The sequence below is a fragment of the Agelaius phoeniceus genome, chromosome 5 (genome assembly GCF_051311805.1).
Source record: "Agelaius phoeniceus isolate bAgePho1 chromosome 5, bAgePho1.hap1, whole genome shotgun sequence".
Taxonomy (NCBI): domain Eukaryota; kingdom Metazoa; phylum Chordata; class Aves; order Passeriformes; family Icteridae; genus Agelaius; species Agelaius phoeniceus.
Window position 1 is genome coordinate 29,169,151 of NC_135269.1, and position 27,560 is coordinate 29,196,710.

Genomic DNA, 27,560 nt, shown 5'->3' on the forward strand with positions numbered 1-27,560 from the left:
CTCCAAGGCAAATTCTTGGTTCAGAACAAGAGCACCCCGTGTTTAAGGGAATTGCTCCTATTTATATTTGCTTGCACGGTGGTGTGCTAACTTAGCGCTTTTGTTCAGACATCTGTTAGATTCGTAGATTCCTTTCTTATCTGCCTAACAGGAGTCGTTTCTGCATTGAAAACCTGTCGTGTAAATTATTATGTATTGGATGGAAACATAGCTAATTGTAGGGTTAAACGGGAAGCAGCAAAGTGCTTCCTGCAAGGATTGGGGTGGTGGTGGGTGTTCTAAAGAAAAAGCAATACACAGTTATCAAGCAAAAATATCTACCTAATTCTCAGTGTTTGCCTCTCAAGTATGTCAACTTGTTATTGACTCCAGCGTTAATTAAGTTATCTGAGCTCTCATAGCTAATCAGAATTTACTGGAAAATGAAAAGCGATTTAATGCATCTTTCTGCTTCATTTAAAGCATTTCCATTTTTAATATGTTTGACATAAGTGATTTTGTTTAGATTTTGAAAAGCATGTAATAAAGCAGGTTATCTCTGCTTAACCAGCTGCATTGTAAGTTCCCGTTTTTAGTAGTGCTGCCGACTGTGCAGTTCACACTGATCCTTTAAGAGTTAAACAGCTGTGCACATAAGTGTTAGGGGGTGCTCAAGAGCTGGGCTGTTAAAATTTGATACGTACTAAGTTTCAGAAAGTTGGGTAGATTTTCAGTACTTAACAGTGATTTCATGACTTTTAGATCTTAGATGGTGTGACTAAATCGATTTTAAGTGTACATTGTGATGGTGTTTATGGGGAAGGTGAGGACAACGGGGTTCAGGTGAACAAAGTAAGCAAAAGAGAAAAAGGGATACTGAGGAATATGAGAAAGTGGGACAGTTTCATGACAAATCTAAATTTTAGCAAGTTTTTCAAGAGGGAGGCATAAAGAGTACTGGGGCATAAAGAGGGAAGATGAGGGGTATTTAAGAGGGGATGAAGAGTATTTTGTGTGTGATGTATTATGTGAAGATAAAATACATGGGGAATAGGTGAAACAAGATTAGAGATTCCTGATCCTGCTGACAGCATCATGACAGCCTTTGACATTTCAGTTAAGGAGCTCCTAGGCAGGGTATGAAAAGGCTGAAGACTTCCAGAAGACAGTTCTGAAGGTTTAATATCTCTCTCTTGTTATTGCTGCAGAACTTAGTGCCTGTAATATACAGGCATTCTTTATAAAGCTATTGTTCATAAAAAACATACAAACTTAACAACTCCTGTATTTGAATTTCAGTCTTGTGTTCTATAGAATCTATTTCCTACACTGAAATTCAGTTCTTACTCAGCCAATTTTCTGACAACTGGTTGGTAATACAATAATAAAAATGTTATTGTCTATGAAGGCTTCAGGTGGAACTTGAAATGCTAGAAATCTTTCCTTCAGTTTGACTTGAGGGACTAAGTGCCTCTCTTGGGTCTTCTTTTAATGTACCTTTAGGACAAAGCAACATGGTACACCATCATCTGTATTGCTTTAATTTTTTTTAAGTAGCATTTGCAGGTGTATGCTTGATATGCAGGGCTTTTCTCTAAGAGAGATATTGTGCTGTTTGAGGGGACTGTGGTATGGGGAGAAACCCCAAACACAGCTTCTCCCCAAAGACAGAAGTTCCAAAAGGTCTGAGATTGATTACCCAGCCTTAACCTTGCTGCAGCTTACCTTCTGCCTTTCTAAATAATGTCTTGCTGTGTATCTTTTCTATTTCCTCTACAGAATTGTTTCAGTTACATCTCAGTCCAGAACTAACATAACTCCATGATGGAGTTCTGCCACAGCTGTTGCTTACATGTTTTAAAATGTATATGTAAGTCTGGAATTGTTGCAGCTAAGGAACTATAGCACTTTTAAAAAATACTTCTATATAATTTGAAGATGATCTCATTGTAGTGATCAACCCATATGTTGGTTTGAATCTTCACTTACACCTATACTCCTGCCATTGCTTTCTCATGCACTGCACAAGATATATTTATATATATACACACACTACATCCATGATGCCAATGAATGTCCATTTACTCATTTCTGCCTGAAAGTATTATGCTGGCTTCAAGTATGTGCTTTGCCTTTAAAAGGAAAAAACAAAAGCTCAGAGTTATGAGTTCGACATTTATTATTTCTTGCTGAAGAAACAGTCCTTATATGTGAATCTATAGAGCTTATTTAATGTGGGCAGAATGTATAACTTAGGCTTGAAATTGGATTTGACAACAACAATGAGAAAAATGTATTTTAATGTCAGAAATGTAGTTCAAATGGAAAAAACATAGCAGGAACAGAATAAACAAAATCAACATGACTTTTCCAATCAAACTTCATTGCTTTCAAGGATTGAAAAAAAAATGAGGCCTGCAGCGTTTAATGTCCCTTTAACCCTCGAATGTGTCAAGTCTCATTAGGGTTACTCAGCTCTGTCTCTGCATGTGATCTTAAAAGGTTGTTTATTCATCTCTTGTCCTTGCTCTGAAGTTATCCCTAACTTTCCTGTTTTATTTCAATAAGTCAGTGAACAATCTAAGATTTTGAAATGGATGTTTTTGCAGTTTAATTAGGATGTTTTCTAAAACTAGTGGCTTGGAAACCTCAGTTTTCCCTTGTACTTTAAAAACTACATGTGTTATCTTCCGGGATGTTGTGACTCATTCCTTTTTTTGTTTCTTTTGAGCATTGTGGCACCTGAGAAAATCAGAGCCTCTCCATAATGAAAAAATAAACAAACATTTGCAGGAAATAAATTAATGATCACACAATACTTTTTTGAGGTGTTTACCTAATGAAACTTTCTTTTTGTAACTGAAAACAAAGTAATTGACCTGAAAAGCCTTGTAATGAGTCTTTAAAATTTAGGCTGCTGGAGAACAGGATTTTTAGAATATTTATGTGTTTCTTTCTGCAGTGTATTGAGTGCCAGTGCAATAACCTCTCAGCATATCCCAAACATAGCAGTAATTCTCTTTCTCCCTGTGTGTTCCTTAAAAGCAAGATTGGCTTTCTTGTTTCGAGACTGAGTTGTAGGGTTTTGTGCCCAAAATAGTCTCAGGAGCAGCAAATTGGCTGTTGGAGCAAGCTCTTTCTTCATGTGAGAAAAACAGCCCATTGAGCTCTTGGTAGATACCTTCTGGGCATTGCATCATTTTCATATGTAGCCTACAGATGTGATTTGCTGTATCTGAGAATTCAGTGTGCATATGCAAACAAGATGCCACAAGAAAGCCAATGCATATATTTGCTCTAGGCCAGCTGCTGCGTGGTAGCTGTTTGAAGCCCTTTTCTTTTCCTAGTGTGTGTGAAATAGATTTGTCAAGTAGTATGTGAAATATATGTAACCCTATAGGTTGCAGATAAGGAATAAACCTTATAGGTTACAGCAAAGAAATAAACTGCCATATATATTGTGTCGTAAGATAAGAGTATTCATAATATGACCAGCTTCTATAAAGTAGCTGATCTGTTAAATTCACACCTTTGCTTACCCCATAGTAATTTGATTGTGTGCCATTTTCTTAAGCTTAGGCTGAGTTGCTGTCAAAATCTGATGCCACAGTGATTTATTGGTTTACTTTCTTCCTACTGTTTTGTGGTTCAGAAAGGGCATTGCTTTAGGGTAGGTTGCAGGATCCTGCCCAGGTGACTTGAGATAGTCCATAGAGCATCCTGAATACCACAAGGAGAATCTCTGTTCATATGAAGCATTGTAAGGAAGGGAATATCAAGTCACATCAGCTTGATAGTGCCTAGAACCATTTGTCCCCTTTTCATGGACAGATGCAAGTCAACATGACTTGTTCGTGTTCTTTTGTTATTCCAAAATATGGAAGCTGTTAACATGATCTCAAAGGTATTGGCATAAAGATTACCTGGGAAAAACACTCCTTTAGCAACAGTAGGGTTTATTGCAGATGGGGTAGTTCTATTTGATTTTTTGCCTCAGTTCACCTTCACATATCATTGTTTCTCCTTGTTCCTATGTGGGGCAGGGAAAAGAACAAGAGATAAAAATCTGAGAAGGATTTAAAGCTGTGTATTAGTAATGCTTAAGATTGCAATATCTTACTGGCCTTTCTGTTCATTCTCATGATAGTGCATAGGAGAAGACACACAAGTGTTTTTAAGTGAGGTCCTTGGTTGTCAAATTCTATCATCTGAAGAACAGAAATGGGCAGCACTTTAGGGTCAAAAGATTGAAAGTATAAGTTGTTTCAGGATGTTCTCATCCTCCTCTGAAACAAATCAGAGGAAGATCAGGAGCAGTTTCCAGCCAGGCAATAACAAGTGTTGGTCACAGAGGAGATCAGCAGGATGAGAATGGGTGTTGCTTTTTCCTCAGCATGCTGAAGGATGTAATTCACCAGAGAGATAAATGTCTGTTTCTGTGCTGTGACCTGAAGCCAGACAGAGAGCACGTGCATTGATCTGCAGAGGTGGTGCTAATGGCAATTTGTTGTTAGACAAGGAATGCCCTTTTAAATCTACTTTTTCTAAGGGAGTTAGGTGTTGGTATTTTTAAGCACTTTTTTCCTTCAGCACTGAGCCTGATATTGGCTGTTCCTGTGTGAGCAGCAGATTTCCTGTTGGTAATGGCAGCATTGCTAGTAACTTTATTTATGGATTTCTTCCTTTGCATAGTCAAACAGGTTGGAGGATATCTCTTTGACAGTTTCTCTGGCTCTGAAACATTTCATCTGTTTATGCAAATCAAATTTTATATTTCTACTCAGATTTGCATTTATTACTGGAATCCCTGGATGCAGGGATTCTCTTTGAGAAATGGGTTAAGGTTGGAGGTGGGAGTGGGGAAAATCATAGTGATTCTCTAATTTCCTGAGTATGACAGGCTAGAGAATCCAATGTCCAGTCCAAAGTTCCCTCTGAAAATTCTACACAGGTCAGAAAGTGAGTTTAGGTTGCCTGTAAGTGCTTGTGGCTCCCCCACAACACTAGGTGAGATATTTCTGTAGTTAATTATCCTTTAGTTTTCATAAGGTTTAGAGTTTTCTTTCTAGTTTGAGCATGTCAAACCTCAGTGGTCAAATATGGAATTTCATCAGGGTTAGGTGGTTTTTTTTTGGTTTGGTTTTTTTTTTGCGATTCAAGAACCATCTGTTACCCAAAACCTTTCACATGTGCATAAGTATATATTCTATTACCATCTTAGTTTTTAAATTCTTGGTTAAATTAACCAGGATGAGCTTCCTTGGGATTTGAAGCATAACTTTTAGACCTTGGATGCTTCTGTAGTTATTTCTAAGATTGCTGGAAGGTGACATTGCATTTCGCTAACAGTCTGGTAGGTACTATGTACAGAAATATTTTCAACTCCCTTCATCTTTTATACTTAGCAGATTATTTACTGCTTAGCTTCAGACCTGCATGGAGCTCTCATAAAATAACTATGTACAACGATTTCCAAATTCTCTTCAATTTTTACTCTCCTAAGCATAACCAACCATCTCTGTCCTTAGGTGAATAGCTAGTTCCATATGGCACCAGGAAAAAGCCCACTGTCCAAATAACTAACTACCCCATGCATTTGCTCTATAACATTTCCTTGATTATATTTATTGGTTTTTACTTTGCTTTTGCTTGCCATTTAGCAAAAAGTCATTCTCATATGACATCTAGTCATTCCTTACACCTTTATATATAACAGTTGCCTCCTACTTAGATGTTTTTTCTATTCTGGATGGGAAATTGTCCCTTTTAGAGCACTGTTATGTAGAATTGTGGTTTTCATCCAACAATGAATTGAATTAGTTTATACTGAACTTTGATTCTCAATTTCTAATGTCAATCTACCATACTTTCACCCTTGTCAGCTGCTATAATTTTTTTCTAAGTAGTTCATTGCTTGTATTCTTCAGAAACTTAAAGATATTTTGTTGAGGAAAATTACTGGTATGCATTCCTTCTTGGAGCCTTTCCTCTCACATCACATTTATGTTTGAAAGGGCTCTTCATCACATTCCTTTCTGATGGTTGACTGCAGATCTGTATTGATACCAAGACTGTAATGTGCCTGTTAGTACATTGACCCACATCTACTCTAGATGTAATGTGCAATCAGTTTAAAGCAGACAGTGCTGTCTTTATTATCCCACACAATTTGCTGGTCTCTTCTGTCTGCCTGAATGCTTTTTAACATTGAAGTAATTTGAAAAATTCTAGTAGGCTTCAGAAATCACGTTGAATTGTACTTATTATCAGAAGTGAATTTTTCTGCTCTATTCATTATACAGGTTTCCTCCACTGGCTTAGAGACTGTTCTGTTTGCTTTGCTTTTCTTTACACTTTCATGGTTTAGTTTTAATAAAAACTAAACCATGGGGGGGTTTTGATAGTTTATAGTCAGGTAATAGTGTCACATCATAACTGCTGAGTGTGCTCCCTAATAAATACTAGTTAAAAGCCCAGCAGAGTTATCTAGTTTGGTGGTATCCAAAATGTAAGGCAATCCCACTATATAGAGAGAAACTTGCAAGGTTTATGAACTTCAGTTTATGTGTGGGAAAAATAATCCACAGGATATTGCTTACCTAGCCAGGGTTTAATGTCCCATATCTTTGTCAGTCTGTTTCTCTCACTTGGGCATCAGGAAGGGTTCCAAAGCAGCCTGTCTCTCTCCTGTTTCCAGGGAGCTTTAACAACTTAGTAAATATTGCTGAGCATGGCCCAGGTCTACTACTGTGTTGTGTTCTGTGACAAACTGGGCATCCCTTCTTTGTTTTTCTACCATGGAACACAGGCTCCTTTATTGCCATCACCTCATACTCCAATTGAATAAGCAGTTGACTTGTCTGAAAGTGGGTGTACAGCTCTCTTTTGCTCATCAGGATCACTAGTTACCCACCTAAAGAGTTAATTTTATTTTTTCCTAGCAAATTGTTGATTCGTTTCTCTGTGGGTTTGACACCTGCCTTTAGATGTGATGCAGAAAGTGGGATAACCTTAGAAGTAAGTTGCAATTGGTTCATTGTTGTCAGTGGCTATAGGGAGCTGTACCTTTGGAAGGAAATTCTGGATTCCCTCTTGTAAAATTTCGTAAAAATTGTCTCTGCCATCAGAGTTTTATCTCTACACTAATATAATGGCAGCAAGGGCACCCATTCTCAGTGTAGGTAGAGGCAGTCTGAGTACCATTTAGTGATTCATGTCCTAGAAAAACATGGTTTTACTGTTTCTGGCTCTCTGCTTAGAGCAGTGGCTTGCTGTTTAGGGAGTAGTTGCAACTGAGGGCATCTGTCCTTTTGAATTTTTTATTTTACCCATCTAGATTTCCTTCAGACAAACAAATCCCTACAAAACAAACCTAAACTTTGAAACTTCATTCTAATCTAAACCAGAGATTAAGATATAGTGCATATCTATAGTAATAATGGTGGTAAAACACAACCAAACACCAAACCCACACTTCAAAGGGAACAATAAATTAATGGCTTACCCCATCTATTTGCATGTGAAACATTAACTACTGTGTTTTCTTGAGGGTGTTATTTAACATGTATATAACTTACTGGAAGTGTGCTAAAATATTGGTCAAAATAAGGGTAGTAAATACAGAGGTAATATATAAACAGTACAAGAAGCTTGTTTACTTTATAAATTTGCACATATAAAAAGCACTCAAAGCTCTTAGAAATCTGAAAACATTCCAGCATATGGAAATGAATTGGTTATAAATAATCTCCTGAAATATTCAAATATTTCAGATATACTTTAAAAAAAAGCAACCACAGCACAAACAAACAAAAAACCCCAAAGCTACTCAAACAACAGGTTCAAAACTCTACAATCTCAAAGTTCCTCATGAGCTCCTTTTCCTGAGTGCTGTACACTCGCCCTAGGATTAGTCATCTTGTTGTGCCAAGTGGGTCGTAATTCCTAATAGTGGTGACTGTTTCTAGGTCAGACAAGTTGGGAAGGGTAATTTTGTACAAGGCACAGAAATAGTGTTTTACAATAGAAAGGTACTGCCTTGCTACAAATTACTGCACTAACTTCATACCACAGACTAACTGAGCTGTTGGTAGTGATATGCCAGTTTTGCAGCTGGTACAGTAATTCATCTCAGTATTGTTTGAAGAGGAGAGAAAGGGAACGAGGAATTTTGGGTTACACATTTCTCAAGGTGGTGGAGGAAGGGACTGAACTGCCCTAGTCACAATTCTGGCTGTCCCATTGTCTTTGTGGTTTATTATATGTGTGGTACTTAACATACTTGCAACGTTTTAAAAGGGCATTGCAGTTAAAACTGCAGAACCAGGCAAATCTGCTCTGCTTTTCTTGGCATCAGACTTTAGCATGTGAGGGAGTACATGTACTAATATTATGTTAAACTGTTTGTTTATGAAAAGACTTTGAAAACTTCCCTACCACTTCTTGATGTGCCTATTTAAACAAAGAAAGGCAACTAGAAGTGGTGTTAGGGAAGGAAGGCATGCTTTTAAGAGAAAAATGTATCCATACACACATTGAGTTCTTGCGGATCAGAAATGTTACAAAACTTTTAATGCTACTGCATTGCAGGTAAAGTTGTTCTGTGGGCAGTGGTGACTAAAGTCTTTGTTTTCCATCCTTCCTAGAAATTAAGAAGCCACCAGTGGCCCCCAAACCAAAATTTGTCCTAGGACACAAGGCAGCGCCTCCACCTGTCGCACCGAAGCCTGATATTGTACTTTCTGGTGGGATACAAGCAGCAAGGAAAACCAAGCCAGCAATTGCACCGAAACCAAAGGTTCTCAAGAGCTCCTCCATCCCTGAAGTTAAACCTCCATCGTCTACACGAAAAAGCACAAAAAGCTTTGAGGAGCACAGGGAAGATCCTTCTCAAACTCTAGACCATTTGAACTATAAAAATGAAACCTCAGAAGGGAGTACTGGAAACACAGCATATATTCTACCTGTGTCACCTTGCAAATTTGAATGTCTTCATAAACTTGGAAATGGAGAGAACACCTGTAAAACTCAGATCATTCTCGAGCACTTTGACACCTTAGAAAACATCAAGCTTGGTGAAAGAAATGCACTGTCTCTGGGGGATAGTCACAATGAAAAATTGGCAAGTAGAAGTCAGGTGGTTTTGAAAGCCAGCATTTTGGAAGAGAAACTTAAGGATGTCCTAACTCATGGTGTGTTTCCTAACAGCAGTCCTGTGAGACACAGGTATGCAGACAAATTTGACAAAGGGAATGGCAGCAGTTCCAGGAATGATGTTAAAATAGAGTTTATGGAACTTGTACAATCTTCGTCATCTTCTGAGGTAGTTAAAGGGAAGCAACAAAACGCTGATGGTAAGATTATTGCTGATGAGTTTCAGATGTCTGAAGTTTGTCCTAGTTTGATTGAAAATAATCACAGTTGTTCTTCCTCATTGGACAAGGAAACTCTAGAGATTGAAAATTTAAGTAGCAATAGGATGTTTTCAGGTGAAGTAGGGATGAAAGCAGATGCTGATAAAGCCTCCCTTGAAACATCTTCAGTCCTGAGCTCCAAAGTGCTTCCTGTCCCTAAGCCAAGAAAGCCACGTGCTGCCTGTCTAGTCCGTCAGGATGGCATAGACAGCACAGGAGAAGGAACAAAGGAACCATCTAATTCAGAGAAAGATTCTCATGGTGTTGTGGACCAAAGCTTGAAAAAGCCAGCAAGAATTAATGTCCTTGGTCAAAGTGTTTGTTATAATAATAATGCAGAAGTGTTTCATCCTGAAAAATGTGAGGTAACTCAAAGCAATGCAGAAAAAATGTCTCAGGTAAAGGAGCCTGCTGTGAAAGAGTCAGCTTCACAAAATCTTTTGCCTCAGTTTCCACACGGAAGTCCTGATTTGGGGAGACACGTTGAATCTTCTTTAAATGCAGACCATAACTTTGTGGATGAGATAACAGATGACACCAGTATGCCAGATGCTGTGGACAAAAGGACTGACTTTGTCAGGTGTAATACCCTGTCCATGAGTTTGCCAAAGCAGGTCAAATTGGCAAGCAGTCAGCACTCACTTGCTGCCAACAGCCTCCATGTTTCCCCACAAAACCTGGAAAATAAAGAACTTAAAATAAAGGATGAGAGTTCCCCAAAAGTTATTCCTAAGAAGCCACAGAGACATGGCCTTCCAGCTGCTGGCCTGCTGAAAAAAGCTGCATCAGCAGAGCTTGTGGACAAAAGTTCTTACACCTCCAGTGAAGACAAATCAAGCAGCCTTTTAGAAGGATCTCACTTTGCACATCCACGAGCCAAGGAGCAGGATGCACTTTCGTCTTGTGACATACCCAAACGTTCTTCTGAAAAACCCATCTGGAAGTTACCTCATCCTATTCTTCCCTTTTCAGGAAATTCTGAATCATTAAAAACTGCCGCCAGTTTCAGCCACCTGACTGTTGTGACAAAGCCTAGGGCCAAGTCTCTCTCTGCTGTGGACATGGACAGGACAGACAAGCCCTGCAAAGACCATCACAAGAAAAATAGTTTGAAAAAGCTTCTGAACATGAAATTGTCGGTTTGCTTAAAGAAAAGTGACTTCCAAAAATTTCTGTCTAAAGGCAGCCAGTCAGTGGAGAGTGCTATTGCCAACCTTTCCAATGGGAATGGGTATGGAAATAACAGCAGTCATGTAGGGTCTGTAGGCAGTGAAAGGAAAGCTAAATCTGCCAAGGCACATTCCGTAGAAATAAGTAGTCCGGCATTACAGAAGAAAAGGCAGAGAAACAGAAGTCAGCCTGAGATGCGAAATAACCAAAGGCTGGAGTCTTTAGAAAGACATGGACTTTTGGGAGAGAATTTGTCCCAAATGCCTTTGAATTCTGTAACCAGCACTTGTGATCCAGAGTACGAGAATGTGCGTCACTATGAGGAAATACCCGAGTATGAGAACTTGCCTTTTGCTATGGGTGCTAGGAGAAATCTCTGCTCGGAATGGCAGAACTCCAGCAGCATGGAAGACCAGAGCACTGACTTCTATGAAGTTGAGGAGCCTTGTGAAGCTACAAGCCGGCGTTGGAGACTGGACAGGTAAAATAAAGAGAAAAGGGAACTTAAACAGCTGCATTGTAACTCTGTTGGTTGTAAATATGTTTAAATGATAACTTGAGAGGCTGTACCTCTTCAATTAAATGTCAGCAGTTGTTTCTGTATATCTTTCTGTAGGCTTTTGTTATTTTGAAAACTCCTTGCACTTGGCAGTGAGTCAAAAGGAAAAGTAAGCTAGTTATTCCTCATATATTCCTCAAAATTTGGGAAACTTTTCCTAGTTTTATTGAAGCAAATCAGATACAGTCATGTATTTGTATTCAAGAATACTTCAATGGGGAGGAATGAATTGTACCAGTCTCACAGTGAACTGCAATAACCATCCAAAGAGTGCATAGTTGCTAGGTTTGTAGGGGGAATGAATATATTTTTAGATCTGTTGATAGAGCTGGGAAGAGCAGACAAGCTTTTAGTTATGCAAATTCTTTATCAAGTCTGGAAAGCTTTTTTGGGTATAACAGAAGCTACTGCCTCTCTCTAAATACAGTGAGTCTTCTGAATCTGTCTGTACTCCCAGCAAAGGTGATGGTGGTGCACAGTTTCTGTGTGACTCATAGAATATTAGCATGATGGGGTTTGGTAACTCTGCAGGTTGCTGCTGTGTTTCTTTAGCTCAGGAGGCAGTGGAGACAGATAGTGTCAGCAGATTCAAAAAGGGATTGGACAGGTTCATAGATATGAGGAAACGGTCTCCATTTGCCCTAGGGATGTTTAGATTTGATATTAGGAAAAATTTATTCACTGAAAGGGTGGGCGGTCAGGCATTGGAATAGGCTACCAAGGGAAGTGGTGAAATCACTGTCGCTGGAAGTGTTCAAGAAATGTCTGTTTGTGGCACTTGGGGACACAGTTCAGTGATGAACTTGGCAGTGCTGGTTTAACAGTTGGACTGAATGATCTTTGAGGTGTTTTCCAACCTTAATAATTCTGTGATTCTACATCCAACACAGCTGCTAAATGGAATAGGCAGGAGTAGATCTTTTAATATTTGTATTGATGTGATGGATGCTGGGAGGAGAAATGGGCCACAGGGAGTGGCCAGACTCATGTGCTCTCCCTAAACAGCATCACTTAGTGTGTCTGTCACTGTGCTAACATGTAAAGACATCACTTTGTCCCAATATGGTATCATACAATTTCTTAAATTCAGCTGATCAGTTTCTCTTACAGATCCTAAAGATCTTTCTCAAACCAGCAATAAGGATTTGAATCAAATATGCAGCCTGTATATTTCAAAGTCCCCAGCAAACTTCTTCACACTATTGAGAACATATTTAACTTCCTTTTTCACTGAGAGTTACTAAGCTTTATTTCATTTTGGATGTGTGTATAGTAAACACATGCTCCAAAGAATCTGTGTTCTCTTATCTAGGAAGAGACAAATATTTTAAGGGGCATCCTATGTTAATTGTTTTGTAGCTAATATTATCAGCATGGGTCTGTTTATTGGGAAGGGTGAAATCTTATAATGGAAAATAGGATTTCTAGTTATGGGCTAGGTACTGGTGCATTTATTCAAGTGGTTGTTGAGTATATTTATAGTTTATAGCAGGATGTTTCTTAGTTTTGTCTGTGGTATACTTTAAGTTCCTGACAGAGTGTATGCTTTTTGTTTAAGACTAATCTTTGAGCATCTTTCAGGGATTTTAACCACGCTCTCTTGGTATTTCATCAATTTGGTGTACCTAAGAAGGATGAGGGCAAACTTGCATAAGGATGCATTTCATGTGTTTATGTGACTCATTTTGGGTTCTGTTGTTTTGTTTTGAATACAGGTGAATATCTGTCAGCTTTAGGAAGAGGATAGTTTTGCTGTATGAAGCATAGTAGATGTGAGATTGCAGTTGCTCCTGAAGTGAAATTCTGTAGTTTTCTTGTTTGGCTAAATGTGTGAGATTTATTGTTATTTCCTCTCCACACAAACCTTCCCCAGTACCAGTGGTGATATAAGGGTTTAAGTGGTCTCTCTGACACACCTGCACCTGAAGCTGCTCCCTAAATTGGGTGTCCTTTGCTGGGTTTGTGTTGTTTTTCTTTAAAAAGCACCCATAGAAAACAAGAACCTGAGCCATTAATGTGTTTATTTTAAATCAAATGAAATAGTCGGAAACTGCCTTAGGAAACAAGTAACGCATGTAGTTACTTCAACAGATTGCAGAGAATAAAGAAATCCCTAGGGGGAAAAAAAAAAAAAGGGCTCATAACAGTACAGTAGTCTCCTGACCTGGAACAGTGCTGCTGAGACAGCAGGGATGAATATTCGTTTTGGCTCTGCCTTGCAAGGTGGAAGGGTCCTCGCCCAGACAGGCCAGGCAGGCAGCTTCTCCACTTTTCCCATCAAGTGTTATCTCAAATCCTTTGAAGCTTCCTTATCAATGTTGTCTTACCCTTTCTGCATAGTTCTGTAAGAGCTTTTTATCATTTCCTGGGCCAGGCTGTATTATAAAACCAGTTGGAGAAACAGTGCTGCTGTTGTTACTGAAATAATTGCCTCTTGCGCTTTCCCCAGCTTGTCAGAACATGCACTCAGCTCTTTTTCATAGATTGTGGCACACAAATTCCTGTAATGCACTGCTAATGGGGATCTCAAAGCAAATTATCTTATGATTAAAACCAATGTACAAATGAGATTGTTCTTCTGAGAAATTCAGACCAGTAGCCCACACTTCTAGTCACAATAGCACATTCAGTATATTAAGTCTGAATGCCAGTCTTCACCAGAAGAGTTCAGGTGTCTTCAGCTCATGCTTCATTTCTTTCTGAAGGAAGAAATAAAATTTTGATAATGTACTGAATGCTTTGGTGGTTACAGAGGAATTTCCTTACAATCCCATCTGGTGAAACCAGTGTGCTTTAATGGAGAATGGTAATAGCTTTTGACGCTTTTATCTGAACTTCATATGTCACGTTTAATTCAGCTATGTATTGTTTACTTGAGCCTTCCCACAGGGAATTACATGCAAGTGGCAGGCCTGGGTAATTAATGGTAGGTAGCAGTTGTCAGGATTTAATTTCTGAGATATTTGATGTCAACCTCCTTTCTACTGAAAAGAGAAGTCTTGGTGTTGAAAGGAAGAGAGTCAGGGTCCTGATCTGGGGTATGAACCACTGAGGTGGAACAGGTGCTGCTGCTGAGAGTCAGAATGGATTAGGCTTTTGTTGAGTAGTTCAGGGGAATATTCTCAATAAAGTAAATAATGTCAATAGCTTGGGAGCAGATAGTATATGTTTTGTTTCCACTATACAAAAAAGAAGTCTTTCAAAATGGTGTTGAAGGATTATTTATTTTTGTCTAGCCTACCTGTTTAACTGCCAATTTAAAATGGATAATTTAGATGAATGGGCTTTTATGAGTACTCTATAAACAAAGTGAGAGAAGACTAGATGCTGTGAGATAGAAATGTTCTGTTAAGTGTAAAAGAAGTTTTAAATATCATTATCCAGTCAGATAACAGGAAATGCGGCTCCCTGGGATTGCTGGGTTTTGTAGGTTTTTTTGTATGTTTGGGTTTTTGGTTTGTTTGTTTGTTTTGGGTTTTGTTTGTGGTCTTCCTTTTGGTATGACATTTTCCTATGGAAGGCAGTTGTATTTTAGGTCGAGTGAGTCTACTCCTTCAGCCTTCTGGGAATAGTATACTGTATTTACTGGCTACTTTTGACAGTGTTCCTTGAAGATGTTACAAATGTACATGATTGCTATTTTATTTATGACTGTGACATTGTGTTTCCAGCTAGGATTTTTCTTTGGAAAGGCCTGGAGAGGGTGGAGTACCATGTAACAACAGTCCTTTATGATTTCAACGTTGGTTTAATCAAATATTACTTTGTATTTTACCCACACCTGCTGACTTAGAATAATCCATTGGTTTTCTAGCAATGAGCATGTCAATGCAAAATATAAGTTTAATTTTCTGTACTAAATTCTGCTTTGGGGACTAAGTCCCCAGAGGTCAATTAAGTGTTCATGAAAACCTTTGTGGAATATTGAATTTCGTATTGAAATCTGTGTGGTTAAGCACTTTGATACATATTCCTCTTTGAAGTTGTGGTGGGGGTTTTTTGTATGTTTTGTGGGAGTTTTTTGTGTGGTTTTTGGGGTTTTTTTGCAATTGCAAAATTCCCATTCAGAAACACTGAATTAATAAAAGACTGCAAGATCTAAATAGCATTTAAAATATTGCAAGTTCAAACGCTTATGCTGAGATTTGAATGCACAAAATACATTTTAGATATTGGATGTGTTATATCCATGTCTTATTTTTATTGAATTTTTTTGGAAAGATATAGCTTCCTGATAAATAGAGGCCAAATATGTAGAGATATATATTTTTTATATTTCATCAGTTTCTCAAAGATTATTTTCTGATCTGAAGAAGGTCAGTTCCTCCTTCTGCATCAGCTCTGCAGTTTTGCCTTGTCTTTCAATCTCCCCCGTGTGTCTAGCTGGCTTCTGCCATCCTTGGTTGTACATGAAATTCTTTCCCTGCAATTGCCCATCAGGTTTTAATGAAATAGCTTTGCTAATAGGCTATTTAGCTTTCCTTTCAGGCTTCATTATCCTTGGCCACGTGTTGTCACTGGCTTTCTTTTTGTGTTGTGCTTCCTTGAGCCTGCCTTTCTTTTCCTCTCCCTGCTTTTCTCAGTCGTGGTGCAGCAGGGATGCCTCTGCCAGCTCTGGGGGTTTGTCAGTGGGGAGTGAGTCAGAGGGCTCAGAGCTGCGGCCTCTGGGGCGGTCCCAGCCCCCGAGGTGGGAACAGACAAAGCAATCCTTGCCTATCACATGAAAGGAATAAGCCGTTTTGCTGACTTGTCACTTTTTGCTCTTACAGACCATGAAGAAACAAATTCTGTAATTGGTAGGCATGTGTAATCAGAGTCACATCAGGGAGGCATGGAAATGTTTCTGAGAAGTGGTAGTAGTGCAGTTACTTGGGAATATTGATGTTTCACATCAGGACTTAGGGGAGAGTGCAAGTGCTGGGATCCTTGGGTCTGGAATTCCTCTCTTTTGTAGTGTCAAGTTCATTATTTTGTACCACAAGGGTAGCTACATGGAAGGCTCGCAGTTAGTTGCTCAGGAGAGCATATGGACTGTTTTGGGTTTTCTTTTCTTTCTTTCCAAGAGACTTTATGTGAGTCAGTGTCTCCATGGTGTGCTTTTCCAGTAAGAGAAGTTTTCCTTAGCATTGGAGTGTCTTTCAGTTATACAGCTTTACAGTGTAGTCTGCTAAACAACCTGAAATAAAATGTATATACTGTAAGAAGAAAATAGGCAAACTGGAAAAATACTCAAATCTTCTAAAGCAAACTGGTAGAACTATGTTGATACTTTCCTCTCTTGCCTCTTCCTCTTTTTAAGATTTTTAAAATATCAGACTAAATAGAAATTTTATTAGAATCTTGACACATCCTCATGCAAATATGTTTTTGAGATGTGCTGATTTAATCTGTTTTGACAGTGGGAGAGATTCTGAGGTCTGATTGTCTCCATCTTCAATGAGAGAGAGAAAGAAGTTGGAGAACTGCATTTTTCCAGTACTGTTATTCTGGTGTACAGTTCAGTCAGGAAAAGATTTAAAATGTCTTATGACATCGAAATAATTGTGAAGATCCCAAGATGGTAGTGAAAAAGAATTTTTGTCTTTGATATTTGTTTAATCCCTCTTTTCAAGGGCTCCCTCTTGATTTTGGTAAAAGAAAGAGGTGGGTACAGAAGGCTGACACAGCCAGGAAAACTGACAGAGTTGGAGGTGCAATAGCGAAAGTCTTGTAAGTGATCAGGTGGTATTAAAAGTGCTACATAAAACCAGGTGTGGTTTCAATCAATGTTACCTTTTTATTTTACCAGAGGCAGTAAGATGGTGTCAGTGGTGATGAGGCAGGCAGTGCTGTGAGCACTGCCCAGCTACTGGGTGAATCCTCATCTGCTCTCCAAAAGATTTGGTGGCTATTTCGGTCAGTCTTGTGCAGTCTAGAAAATTACATCACATTACATATTAACCTTGATGCACATGCAATCCATCTTAAAAATGGCATTGAAAGAGCCATTTTGAGGGTAAGCTGTGCTATCCTTTGTTTCCCACTGAAGAAATGCTCATCTCAGATAGCAAAAATGTCCAAACTTGTGTTGCCGTTGCTCCCCCGGTACAATAGAAGGATGCCCTTGTCCTTCCGGTGCCGCTGGCCTCAGCTCAGTGCCTGGCTCTTGGCCTCAGCTGGGGGGTGCCTCAGTGTGCCATGGGGGAGCCGAAGGAAGCAGAAAGCTCCTGTGTCCCTTAGGCTCCTTCCTACCCCCTGGTCCTGGCTAACAGGAACTCTAGCGTCACGCACTTTCGGAAATTAATCTGCAGTGCTTTATCTTTTTCTTTCCTCTTTTCTTCCATGTCTGTGTTTTTCCTAATTTTGGCATTCTTCATATGTATTTCCTTTTCTTGAAGGCAGAGGAAGCTCAGTTAACGCTGCATATTTGTCACCGATGGTGGCCTTTCTCCCCCGCCTCCACCGTGTGCGCTCTGTCTCCTTTTGCCAACCGTGATATAAATTAGCAAAATGTAGCTCTAGAGAATACATCAGATGCAGAGTGGAGAGTCTAATGGGATATGAGAATTGATGAAAGACCCATTTATATGTTCAACAGCAGCCTTTTCCTGTGGGTTATTTTCAGCATCAGCTCAGGAAATGTGCTTGTGGAGCTCTGTGGCACAGTGATATTCCAACTGCATTCTAATGTAGTAGTATCTGTAAAACAGTATGATTTTTAGGTGGCACAAAATAAATGTGCAAAGAAAGTGATCAAAATATGAACTTAGCTTTTTATTTAAATGCCAACAGTGATATTAATTTGCCACATTTACCCAGCATTTATATTTGACCTAGTTAAAGATGTTTTAATGAATATATTTACAAAACTGTGCAGCTATGTTGTTTCAATGCACTAAATAAAATTTAGGTAAAGAAATGCTTGGTTTTATTTTAAATGCTAGAATCCAGTAAGCTTCATTTAGAAACATAAACTTTATGCAAGTTTTAATTTTTCTTTGAAATACCTTTGTGATTATGAAAAACTGTTCTACTCAAGCAGAAGAAGACTAAAGAAATCTTTAAGATGCATATAAATAAATAAAGGTAGTTTTTACCAAATCTACCATTTTGAAAGCTACAACCTGAGCCTTATGGCTCAGTGATTTCAACTGATGAAAGTTCACTTGGGTTTTTTGTTTCTTTTTTCCCAGTGGTGTTTGTGGAGGTGGGCTGTTCTGTACAGCACTCCATCTTTTTAGAGAAGACGAAAAGTTTATAAAGACTGTCTAAATCCCATTCTTCTAATTTGTGCAAAAGATTAGAGGAAGACATAGCACAAGTCTAATAAATAATCTTGCAAGCAGCTCAGTTATTCTTTACTCTCAGTCTGTGTTACTCTTGACCAAATTATTTCACCCTCTCTTTTCTGACATACTGTCCAGGAAGCTGCATCAGCTCCCGTGCATGCAGAGTTGTGTGTTTAGGAACTAAGCCACTCCATTTTTATTTCAGATCTAGGTCACTGCCTCTTGAGTAATCTGTTACTCAGCTTTTGTCATCTTCTCAATATCTGGTATGTAAAAAAACCCAAGTGCAATAGGATGTGCATTATTTTTAAATTGAGTGAGCAGCTGTTTGAAGAGAGATTTTGGAGCCCTGATTCAGGAATAGTCATGCAAAAATCATAAAACTAATGCTGAGTCAATAGAGAAGATATTGGGTAGGGCCTTGCATTAACTGTGATTACAGTGAGCAGAAGTAGCTATGCATTGAAATGTCACTGTAGCTCTGGCAGGGTAAGATCAATTTTATTTGAAATGGGTACTAATAGGAAGTTTTGTTCTCACTTGGTTTGAGTTTTCCCTTTTCTATTTGATACATTTGTTTTGACTTCTTTTGTCGCAATTACATTCTAGTTTACCAGAAGTCTGTTTAGTGTGTGCTAGAGTTCTCTTGTGGTTTTTCCTTTTTTTATGTGACTGGAAAATGAAGTGTTGTTTTTATTCTGATCCTGCTGTCCTTTCCCAATCTACTTCACCCCACAAGGGTCTGTTTTGTGAGTTGAGGGAAGTTAGAATAAGAGGTTCTGATTGTGAACGAGTGCCATATTTTTCTGGTCCTTTTTTATTTTGCTTTTGCCAGGAGCTTCTTCCAAAGATCTTTCCCATGAGCATTGCAGCTCTTCCTATGGAACAAGAATTAATGATAGGGGAAGGCAAAAAGATTTAAATTCTACTGTAAATCTCTGCAAGGAGATTATTTGAGAGCTGTTCACACCTTTTTAAAACTGTTCTTTCTAAAGTCATGCTGCAAAGTATGCTCATGACTGTAAATTCTCTTCACCTACCCTGGGAGACAGGTAATCCCTCACAGCATTTGGTGGTGATGGAAGCACCAGTGCAGGGATCCCTTTCCCCTTACATGCTTCCAGTCAAGGGTTTAAATCCCTAGGTTTTGCCACAGTATTTCACCTTACAGTACTAGTGCTCCATACTGTCCCATTGTACCCTCCTGGATCATATTCTGCTACATTGGCATCATCTGCTTAGGGCACCTTTGCTGGGGTGGGTAAGATAAGGAAGACTCCTGGCCTAGGCTGCATTTCACTCTCATTTTTTGCTTCATGGTCCGATATGCCCAAAGCAGAATGGAAAAGCAGAGGGACATGGAGATGACAGTGAGGGAGGGGATTTTTTAGCTCTAATGGTAGACAGTCACTGTTGTTCAGAAGGTCTGAAGTTCAGGTGACAGTTCTGAATTTATGACAGGTTACGCTCCAGGTGCATCTAGAGTGATATGAGATTCATCTTTATGCTTTCTAGACTGGCTTGTGAAAGGAATTGTGCTAGTGTTGACTTCTTCAGGCTGGTTGTGGAGGGAAGGTATTCAGCAAAATGTAACTCATCCAAAAGGTGCAGTAATTGATGCCTTTACTAATCTTGCTGATCAGTTATCTCATTATATATTTTTTTTAACATTCCATAGAAACCCACTTGTGATCTTGGTTAGTACTCATGATTATTTGTCAATCTGAGTGTCTGTCCTGCTTGTCCTGATGTCAGCTGTGCCTGGCTGTTCAGGAGCTGAGCAGTCCCACTGTGGGCACCAGTTTTTTTGCAGACCTTTAAAGTGAGACCTCTGTCTTTCCTATCCTTTTCTTTTCTAATGTGGCTTTGCTGTGGTGAGTGTAGAAACATCTGAAGCATGCATGTGTGTTTATGTTGAACTTTCCAGGGAACTGAGGAATTGTCAACAAACGTCTCACTGAAGATGACTTCGGTGAGAGGCTGCCTGTGTTGAGCCATCCTTGGGTGCCTCTGGCCTCAGGAGCTCACGTTTGCAAATCGCAGCTAAATAAGGTGATAATTTGAGATCTGTTTGCACCTTTTTTTAAACTGTGCTTTTTAAAATTGTGCCATGGAAATATGGGCATGACTCTATTGATCATAGTGTGCCTGAAGTAGGGTTACTGACAGAATGAATTATTTAATAAATTTTGTACCTGTTTTTGTAATGTGAAGCACATGTGACAAATGCAGGGTTTTTGTTTTGAGTTGTTTTTTGATGCTTTTTGTTATTGTTGTTTTTTGGTTTGTTTTTTGTGGTGTTTTTGCTCAGAATGTGAGTCAGCTGTATTTTTCTTTCATCTCATTGAGGAAAGTAGTATGTGCTGCATTGACCTGAGGGTAACAAATGCTAAACCAAATGCTGCTGGCTGCAAACACTGGGATAACTTGGTTCAAGCAAGTCAGGTGCAGAAGTTTGCAACATGCTCAGCCAAGTATAGAAGGAGCTGCCAGTGGCATGATCTAACAGCCCAAATGTCATGGCAGCTCTCACAGTGTTTGTGATATCCTCCTTGCCCAGAAGTCCCAGGTGTAACCAGTGAGTGCCAGAGGTAAGGACTGGGACAGAGAGGGTAGTTCTTGGTGTTTGTCCTGGCAAGAGCAAACTCCTGGCATTTCCACATGGCCTCTCTCAGCAGCCAGCCCATTGCCCAGGAGGCAGCAGACAGCTTTCAAACTGAATGAAAATGCATTTCAAGTAGATTGTATTGAGCTTTTCTTTTGATAGTGTATTTCTGTCGTCAAGATCCTGGCTTTCTGTAAAAAAAGTGAACACTAATGAGTGCATACAATACACAATACTTATGAAGTTGTTTAAAATAATTCAGTTTCAATTCTTGAAGTCTTTAAATTGAAATTTGGAAAAGGAACCTGGAGTGCACAAACTCTTTTCAGTTGTAGTTGCTCAGCTGGCTGCTAGTAGTTTCTGTTTTCTAGCTGTGATTCTTGAGGAGTGTTTATATTTGTAATTGAATCCTTAAAATTCCCTAACCAGCTTGTAGAGAATATAGCGCGACAGTGCTAAGCAATGCAAATAGTCATGGATTCATTGGTATGGTTTGTTTGCCCCTTGTTTTGTGCTTTTTTTATTTTAAAGACCACTGTAGAGGTCTGTTTTATTCCTTGCCATGCCAAGTGTGGCAGGATCATTCACAGAAGGAACTAATGAATCTCACAGGCATGATCTGTTTAGCTAGTCTTATAAGATATAAAGAAAAAGAAGATAAAAATCATGTCATGTTCCTTGGGATCACACCAATAAAAATTCATATCTGGTTGCCTTTTTTCTTGTTATTAGTCATAATAATAATAATAAATTAGTATCATTGGCTTCTTACTGCAGAAGAACAAATGGCGTAACTTTAGTGCTGTTGTGTAAAATCATATTTGAGAGGGCACCTTGCTATCTTGCTCTCTTGCTTGAAAAAGCACCATTTTTGGCAGAGAAGCTGAAGCCCAAGCCACTTGGCTGCAATAAGGCAAGCAGTCTCCAGGGCTGGCAGCCCCATCAGCACTGCGAGACACAGCAGCATCCACCAGCCTTTCTCACACTGTCCACTACCCCTGGAGAAGAGAGATGGGATCTCAGCTTCAGCTTTTTTCATCTGTGAGTCTGTCATTAACCAGAGAGGTGACTGGTGCTGTAGAAGTAATCCTCCTGGCCTGGGTTGCATTTCATCTTCATCTGCTGCTTCATGGTCCAGTGTGCCTGAAGGAGAAATGAAAAGCAGGGGGACATGACAAAAACAAGGGATGGGTTATTTTTAGCTCTAATGGTAAACAACTACTGTTGTTCAGGGAATCTGAAGTTCAAATGAGGGGTGAATATTAAGCTCCAATTAAGCTCCAGGTGCATCTAGAGTGATATGAAATTCATCTTTGTGCTTTCTAGACTGGTTTGCCGGTGTTGACTTCTTCAGGCTGCTTGTGGATGGGAGGTATTGCAGCAAAATGTAACTAATCCAAAAAGTGCTGTAATTGATGCCTTTACTAATCTTGCTGATCACTAATCTCTTTATGTATTTTCTTAAACCTTCCATAGGAGCCCACACATGATCTTGGTTGGCATCCTTTATTATCTTAGTGCTTTGCCAGGTATGCTTGCTTTCTAGAACTGGTTTTCTTTTTTCAAAAACTTGCAGTAATTAAATAATAAAGACGCTGGACTGTCTTTAAAAAGAAGCATTAAATAAAAGCAGAAGAAATTCACTAAACAAAACAAATGGGTTATTAACCAAGCATTAATTTCACTTTTGCTTTGACTTTCCAGGAGCATCTTCTGTTGTTTGAGCACCCAAATCAGGGAATTGTTTCCTAAATTGTTTTGGGACATTAATTTGAGTTCTATATTTACAGTCCTTCCTTGAAAGAGATTCTGAATTTAGATAATACCAAACAGAAAAGATTGTATAGAACATTTTGTTTCTTTAGGTCTTTTACCATTGCATTTTCCCAGAAGTGAACAACTAGAGTTCATGGAGGGAATCAGTTGGTGAGGCATGCTTACAGCTATTGGGAGTATGAGGGGCTGTGAAGAAATGACAATGTTATCAGCTATTGCCTTCACAGAGATCCAGTGTGCTTTTAGGTCTTAAAAAACTAGCAGCTGAATATGCCTTAATTACTAAAATTGATTGCAGGGAATGGTGATGTTAAAAACTGAAAATGGATAAGCACTAATAATAGTTGCTTGCTCTCTGGGGAAAAATGAGGTGCAAGCAGCTGTGAAAAGATGGTGAAATGCTGTAATGATACGAAAAGGATTTGAGATGAAATATTATAATAGGGCATGGTGAGTTGCTCTCTGAAGTTCTGGTATGTATTTTTTAGTTGAGTAGGAACTTCAGTTTGTGTAATTTTGCCTGCATGTTGAAAGCTTGCTTTTAAAATAAATAAACATAAACACCCACAAAAAACCTGCAATAAAATACTGGAGGAAGAGACAGAAAGATAAAGAGGAGTATACCAGAGACTCCTTTTAAAACAACAAAAGGATGAGAAATGAAGACTTTAGCAGTGTTGTGTGCAAGGCTCTGTTCATTCAGCATTCCTACATATTTTTATTACTTACTGAAAGTAGGAAAAGGATCTAAAAATAATGAAGATCACAAGGAAACGTGTGTAAAGCAGTAGCGTGGATGAATCTATTTTAGCAAATACTTTGGAGCTGTGGAAACTTGCTTTTTAGTAGTTATGGTGATGCTAACACTTGAAGTCATTCCAATATACTATAAAATGCTTAATGTTGGAGCATTCCATGGCAGAGAATCTTTCTGAATGATCTCAGTCAACCTTAAAGTACTATTTGCTTTCTAAAGGAGTGGGAAACTGAGACTGAAATGGTAATTGTGACTTCAGGCCATAGTGCCCTATGGAGGGTCCAAATCAACTGTGTCTGAAAGTGAAGCCACAGGTGTATCTGAAGCTTCTATTATAAGACAAATAAACTAGTCTGAACTAGTCTTAGTCATCTCTTGAAGACAATAAGTGGTTTTTATGCTGATTCCCATGGTAATAGTCAGATGGCAATTGTTAAGTTTTGACAGTTTATCTTGCTGTATGTCTTGCTAGGAGCAGCATGTTTTATTTCATTAGTATTTTACTATTGCAATAGGAAAATACAGCACAACATAAATGCATCATCCCATAAGCTGCTCATTCCAAGGCAAACAAGTGATTCCTTCATTTTATGTGTGAAATAAAAAAGCCCCACATCTATATTTAGATTACTTGCTCATGAGATATGGCAAGATGTTCTTACTCAGTGCACAGCACAGTGAGTTGGCAGGGCTGGTGTTTCACATGACTGATAATGCAGAAGTTTCTATGGGTAGTGCTGTGGGTAGGACAAAGAATCGTGATGAAGAGGGAACAAGATAGAGACAGTTCACAGTATCCCCAAAATACCTATCAGAAGAGCCACTTAAAATAAGCCTTACTGCATGCTTGTGGTATTTTGGAAAAGGGGCATTAATATGTGCTAGAAAATACTCTGTTTATTTAAAGATTTACTACTATTTCCAAAGGCAGTTAAAGTGCAAGGGATTTCACTTTATCCAGAGATAACTTTAAGAGAAGCATACAAACACTTACGTTATAGATGACTTCAGAGGTAAAAGTACAGACAAGAGTAATCAGTAAATACAGATCTGCTTTCTGTTTCACCAGAAAAGCTGTAGCATTTACCATGAAAGGTTAAGGTGTAATGTCTGAGGGTAATTGCCTGTTCTTCAGCACGTGGCTGATAAACACAAATGAACACAGTAACTCTGTCCCCATTTTCTATGAAGAGGACACAACTGGAGATATCACCACAAAGGTATCTACCCCGGCTCCAGTATTGCATCCTATCCCTGGACTGATGACTTGTTTGATTCTGGAAAATAGCTGAATGTGAACTGACTCTTGATCATCTAATCATCCAATGTGTTCTTTCTTTAAAAAGCAAAGAAAAGAAGGGAAAAAGTATTAAAAATACCACTAAAAAAACCCTCAACAAGATGTATCATGTGGAAGAACCAGAGTGCTCTGAACTGAGCAAATACAGGATACAAGTGGAGTAGACAGTGTATGTAAGATTTTATACATGGTTCTCTCAGCTGTCACAGCTTCCTTTACATGAATAGTATGGGCATAAGCACCACAAAGGCCAGAAAAGGAGCTTACTGCTTAAATGTTGTGATTTATAGGAAGAAAAAAAATTTATACAGCGAGTGGCTGTCATTTGTGGACACTTACTTCACATCCTAATTATCACTAGTTAATTATTTATTTATTTATTTATTTTACTGAAACTTTCTATTAAATAAGCTGATTAATCTTATGTTTAGAAATTGCTTCACACAACGCAAGCCAGCTAGTTTGTTCTTCATCCTTCAGTGGTGAGGGGATTGGGTTTGTACAAGTAAAACACAGCTTCATCTGGAAGTATTCTTGTTTCTGACTTCCAAAAGGGTAGATTTTCTAAAACTTCTGAGTCTTGGCATAGCTGCTCTGAAAAGTTTAAATGAAGAATGACAACAAAGTCTGGGAGTGGACATCCAGTAGAATATGCTGAGGCAAAAGAACAGTGATGTCACAGGTGTGAAAACAATGTTTTCTTGATGGAAGGAATCTCAGTTAAAGGAAATTAAAATGGCAGTTAAAACAAATATTAAGGGTAGAAAAAAGGGCAATAAAATGCCTATTAACAAAAATAGACATTAATGAATAATGGACTAAAAAGTATATTCCAGTGTTGTCAGAGTTAAAGCACTTAATATATTTTGCAGTAGGGGAAAAAATACCCTTGGTCAGAGATAGATTCAGTGACAGATGTGCATGGTAAAGCTGAGTAATTTAGTAAGGGAAGGAGCAGCAGTAATTTCTGTTGCAGGTTTTGACTAAAGCTGGGGCATATATCGACCTTATGTCATGCTACTGATGTAATAAAGATGTTTGTGTTTGTCATAATAAAAGCATATGAGATGGCATCTACTAAAATAAATATTCTCAGCTGACTGTGACGTATAAACTAGACAAGGAGTTTTCTGAATTGCTGAAGTCAATAAATAACTGCAGAAATCTTAGTTTCCTGATAGCATGATTCCAGGGAAAGCTCCAATAAAAAGCTGCTTTTTTTGTCTTCCTGAAACTTCTGGAGGTGCTATGGGAGCTGTCCCTGGCATACACCATATGCTGTTGTCATCAGCACCCATCTCTCTGCTGGCTGCCATTTTCCTGCATGCAGCTGATAATTTCCAAACCCAAATAAAGGGTGTTTCTCTGCACCCAGGGTGCTGCAGTCTTGGCTCAGGACCTCGTTGAACTCAGTGATGACCTTACAGTCTCCTTCCTTCCCCACCCCGTTTGGTTAAGGGAGACAGTAACTGCTTGGGAGTTTCCCAAGTCCTTCCTGTGTTGTCATAATAGAACCAAGTTATTTTAATCTTCTCTGTGTCTTCATGGCTGACCAAGGTCTGTCCACAGGCCAGCTATTCTTTATCTCCAAATACATTTCTATTTGTGATCAGCATTTTTGTGTTGGTTTGTTTGTTTTTAACTCTATCTTGAGTACTGTGTAATAAACACTTTGCTGTAGCAGAATCCCCTTCCTTGAGCTGCTGGGCACTCTTGCTGAGGGAGCCCCCAGTCCCTCTGTCCACGTTGCTGACAAACCTGTTTAACCGTGCCAGTCCCAATACTGAGCCCAAGCCCTGAGGAGTACTTCTGCTTTTCAGATTGCTAGCAGACACCTTCTGTGGGATCCATGGTGACAGATTTTCCTTCTGGTAGCTATCACAGATAGAGGTGGAGAGTCTGAATAGTTACCCTCCATCCCTGCTTTCCTCTGATTCAAAGCAAGGAAAAAAAACAGTCCTAACTATACCTTGCCTCAGGAGGCAGAGGGCCAGGTGTAAGGAGAAGTGTGTAGCCCTGGCAGTCATTGGCTGTATAAAATTAGGTGTTGGTCAGCCCAGTGAGATCTCTGCTGGCTGCAGCAGCTCGTGGACAAGGTTTCCTGGATTTGATTTTTGTTTTGCAGGATAGCTAATCAGTTTGGGCTCATGTCAATAAATCTGTGGCATCCCAGCATCTTTTTGCAGACCTTGAACACAGATTATGTGATTTTTAGATAGCTTTAATGTAATAGAAAATTATTAGATATTTTTGAGGATTAAAAGTAGGAACCCAGAGATTTGGTGTGTTTCCATGTAACCTTCCAAAAACTTAAGGCTGTTTCCGCTAGTCTGTTTTCCTATCTATCTTTCCCTACCACCTTTTTTATTTTCTTCTAGAATTGCATTTCTTAAATCTCTACTGAATTGTCAAGGCTAGTTAGAGGAAGGAGATTGTGTGCCTGTCTCATGCAGTTCCTGTATTGCAAAAATGGCTGAAGCTAATAAAAAGAGACCTCTGCAATGATTGTACAGCAGCAGAACAAGATTTTTGTACAGCTTTGACAGCTCTCCAAAAGGTGTCTGTTTTGGGGGGATGGGTGTTCTTAATTGCAAAAGATTCTGTATTCCTGCTTTTAAGAAGAGTTGTTGGACAGAATGGTTATGATATTGCTGTCACTGGAGCAGTTGTTTAGCATATACATTGAGAAACAGGCCTGTATGTATACGTGCATCAAGAATTTCACAAAGAAAG

At 39.0% G+C, this 27,560-nt stretch overlaps 1 protein-coding gene across 2 annotated transcripts in view; it reads left to right on the plus strand.

The window, feature by feature from the left end:
• FGD6 (FYVE, RhoGEF and PH domain containing 6) overlaps positions 1-27,560 on the plus strand; it is a 73,163-nt gene that overhangs the window by 903 nt on the left and 44,700 nt on the right. For both annotated transcript variants that reach the window (XM_077178743.1, XM_054631792.2), the window contains exon 2: positions 8,625-11,043. In XM_077178743.1, the coding sequence (XP_077034858.1) occupies positions 8,625-11,043 (2,419 nt within the window). The remainder of the gene's footprint in view (positions 1-8,624; positions 11,044-27,560) is intronic.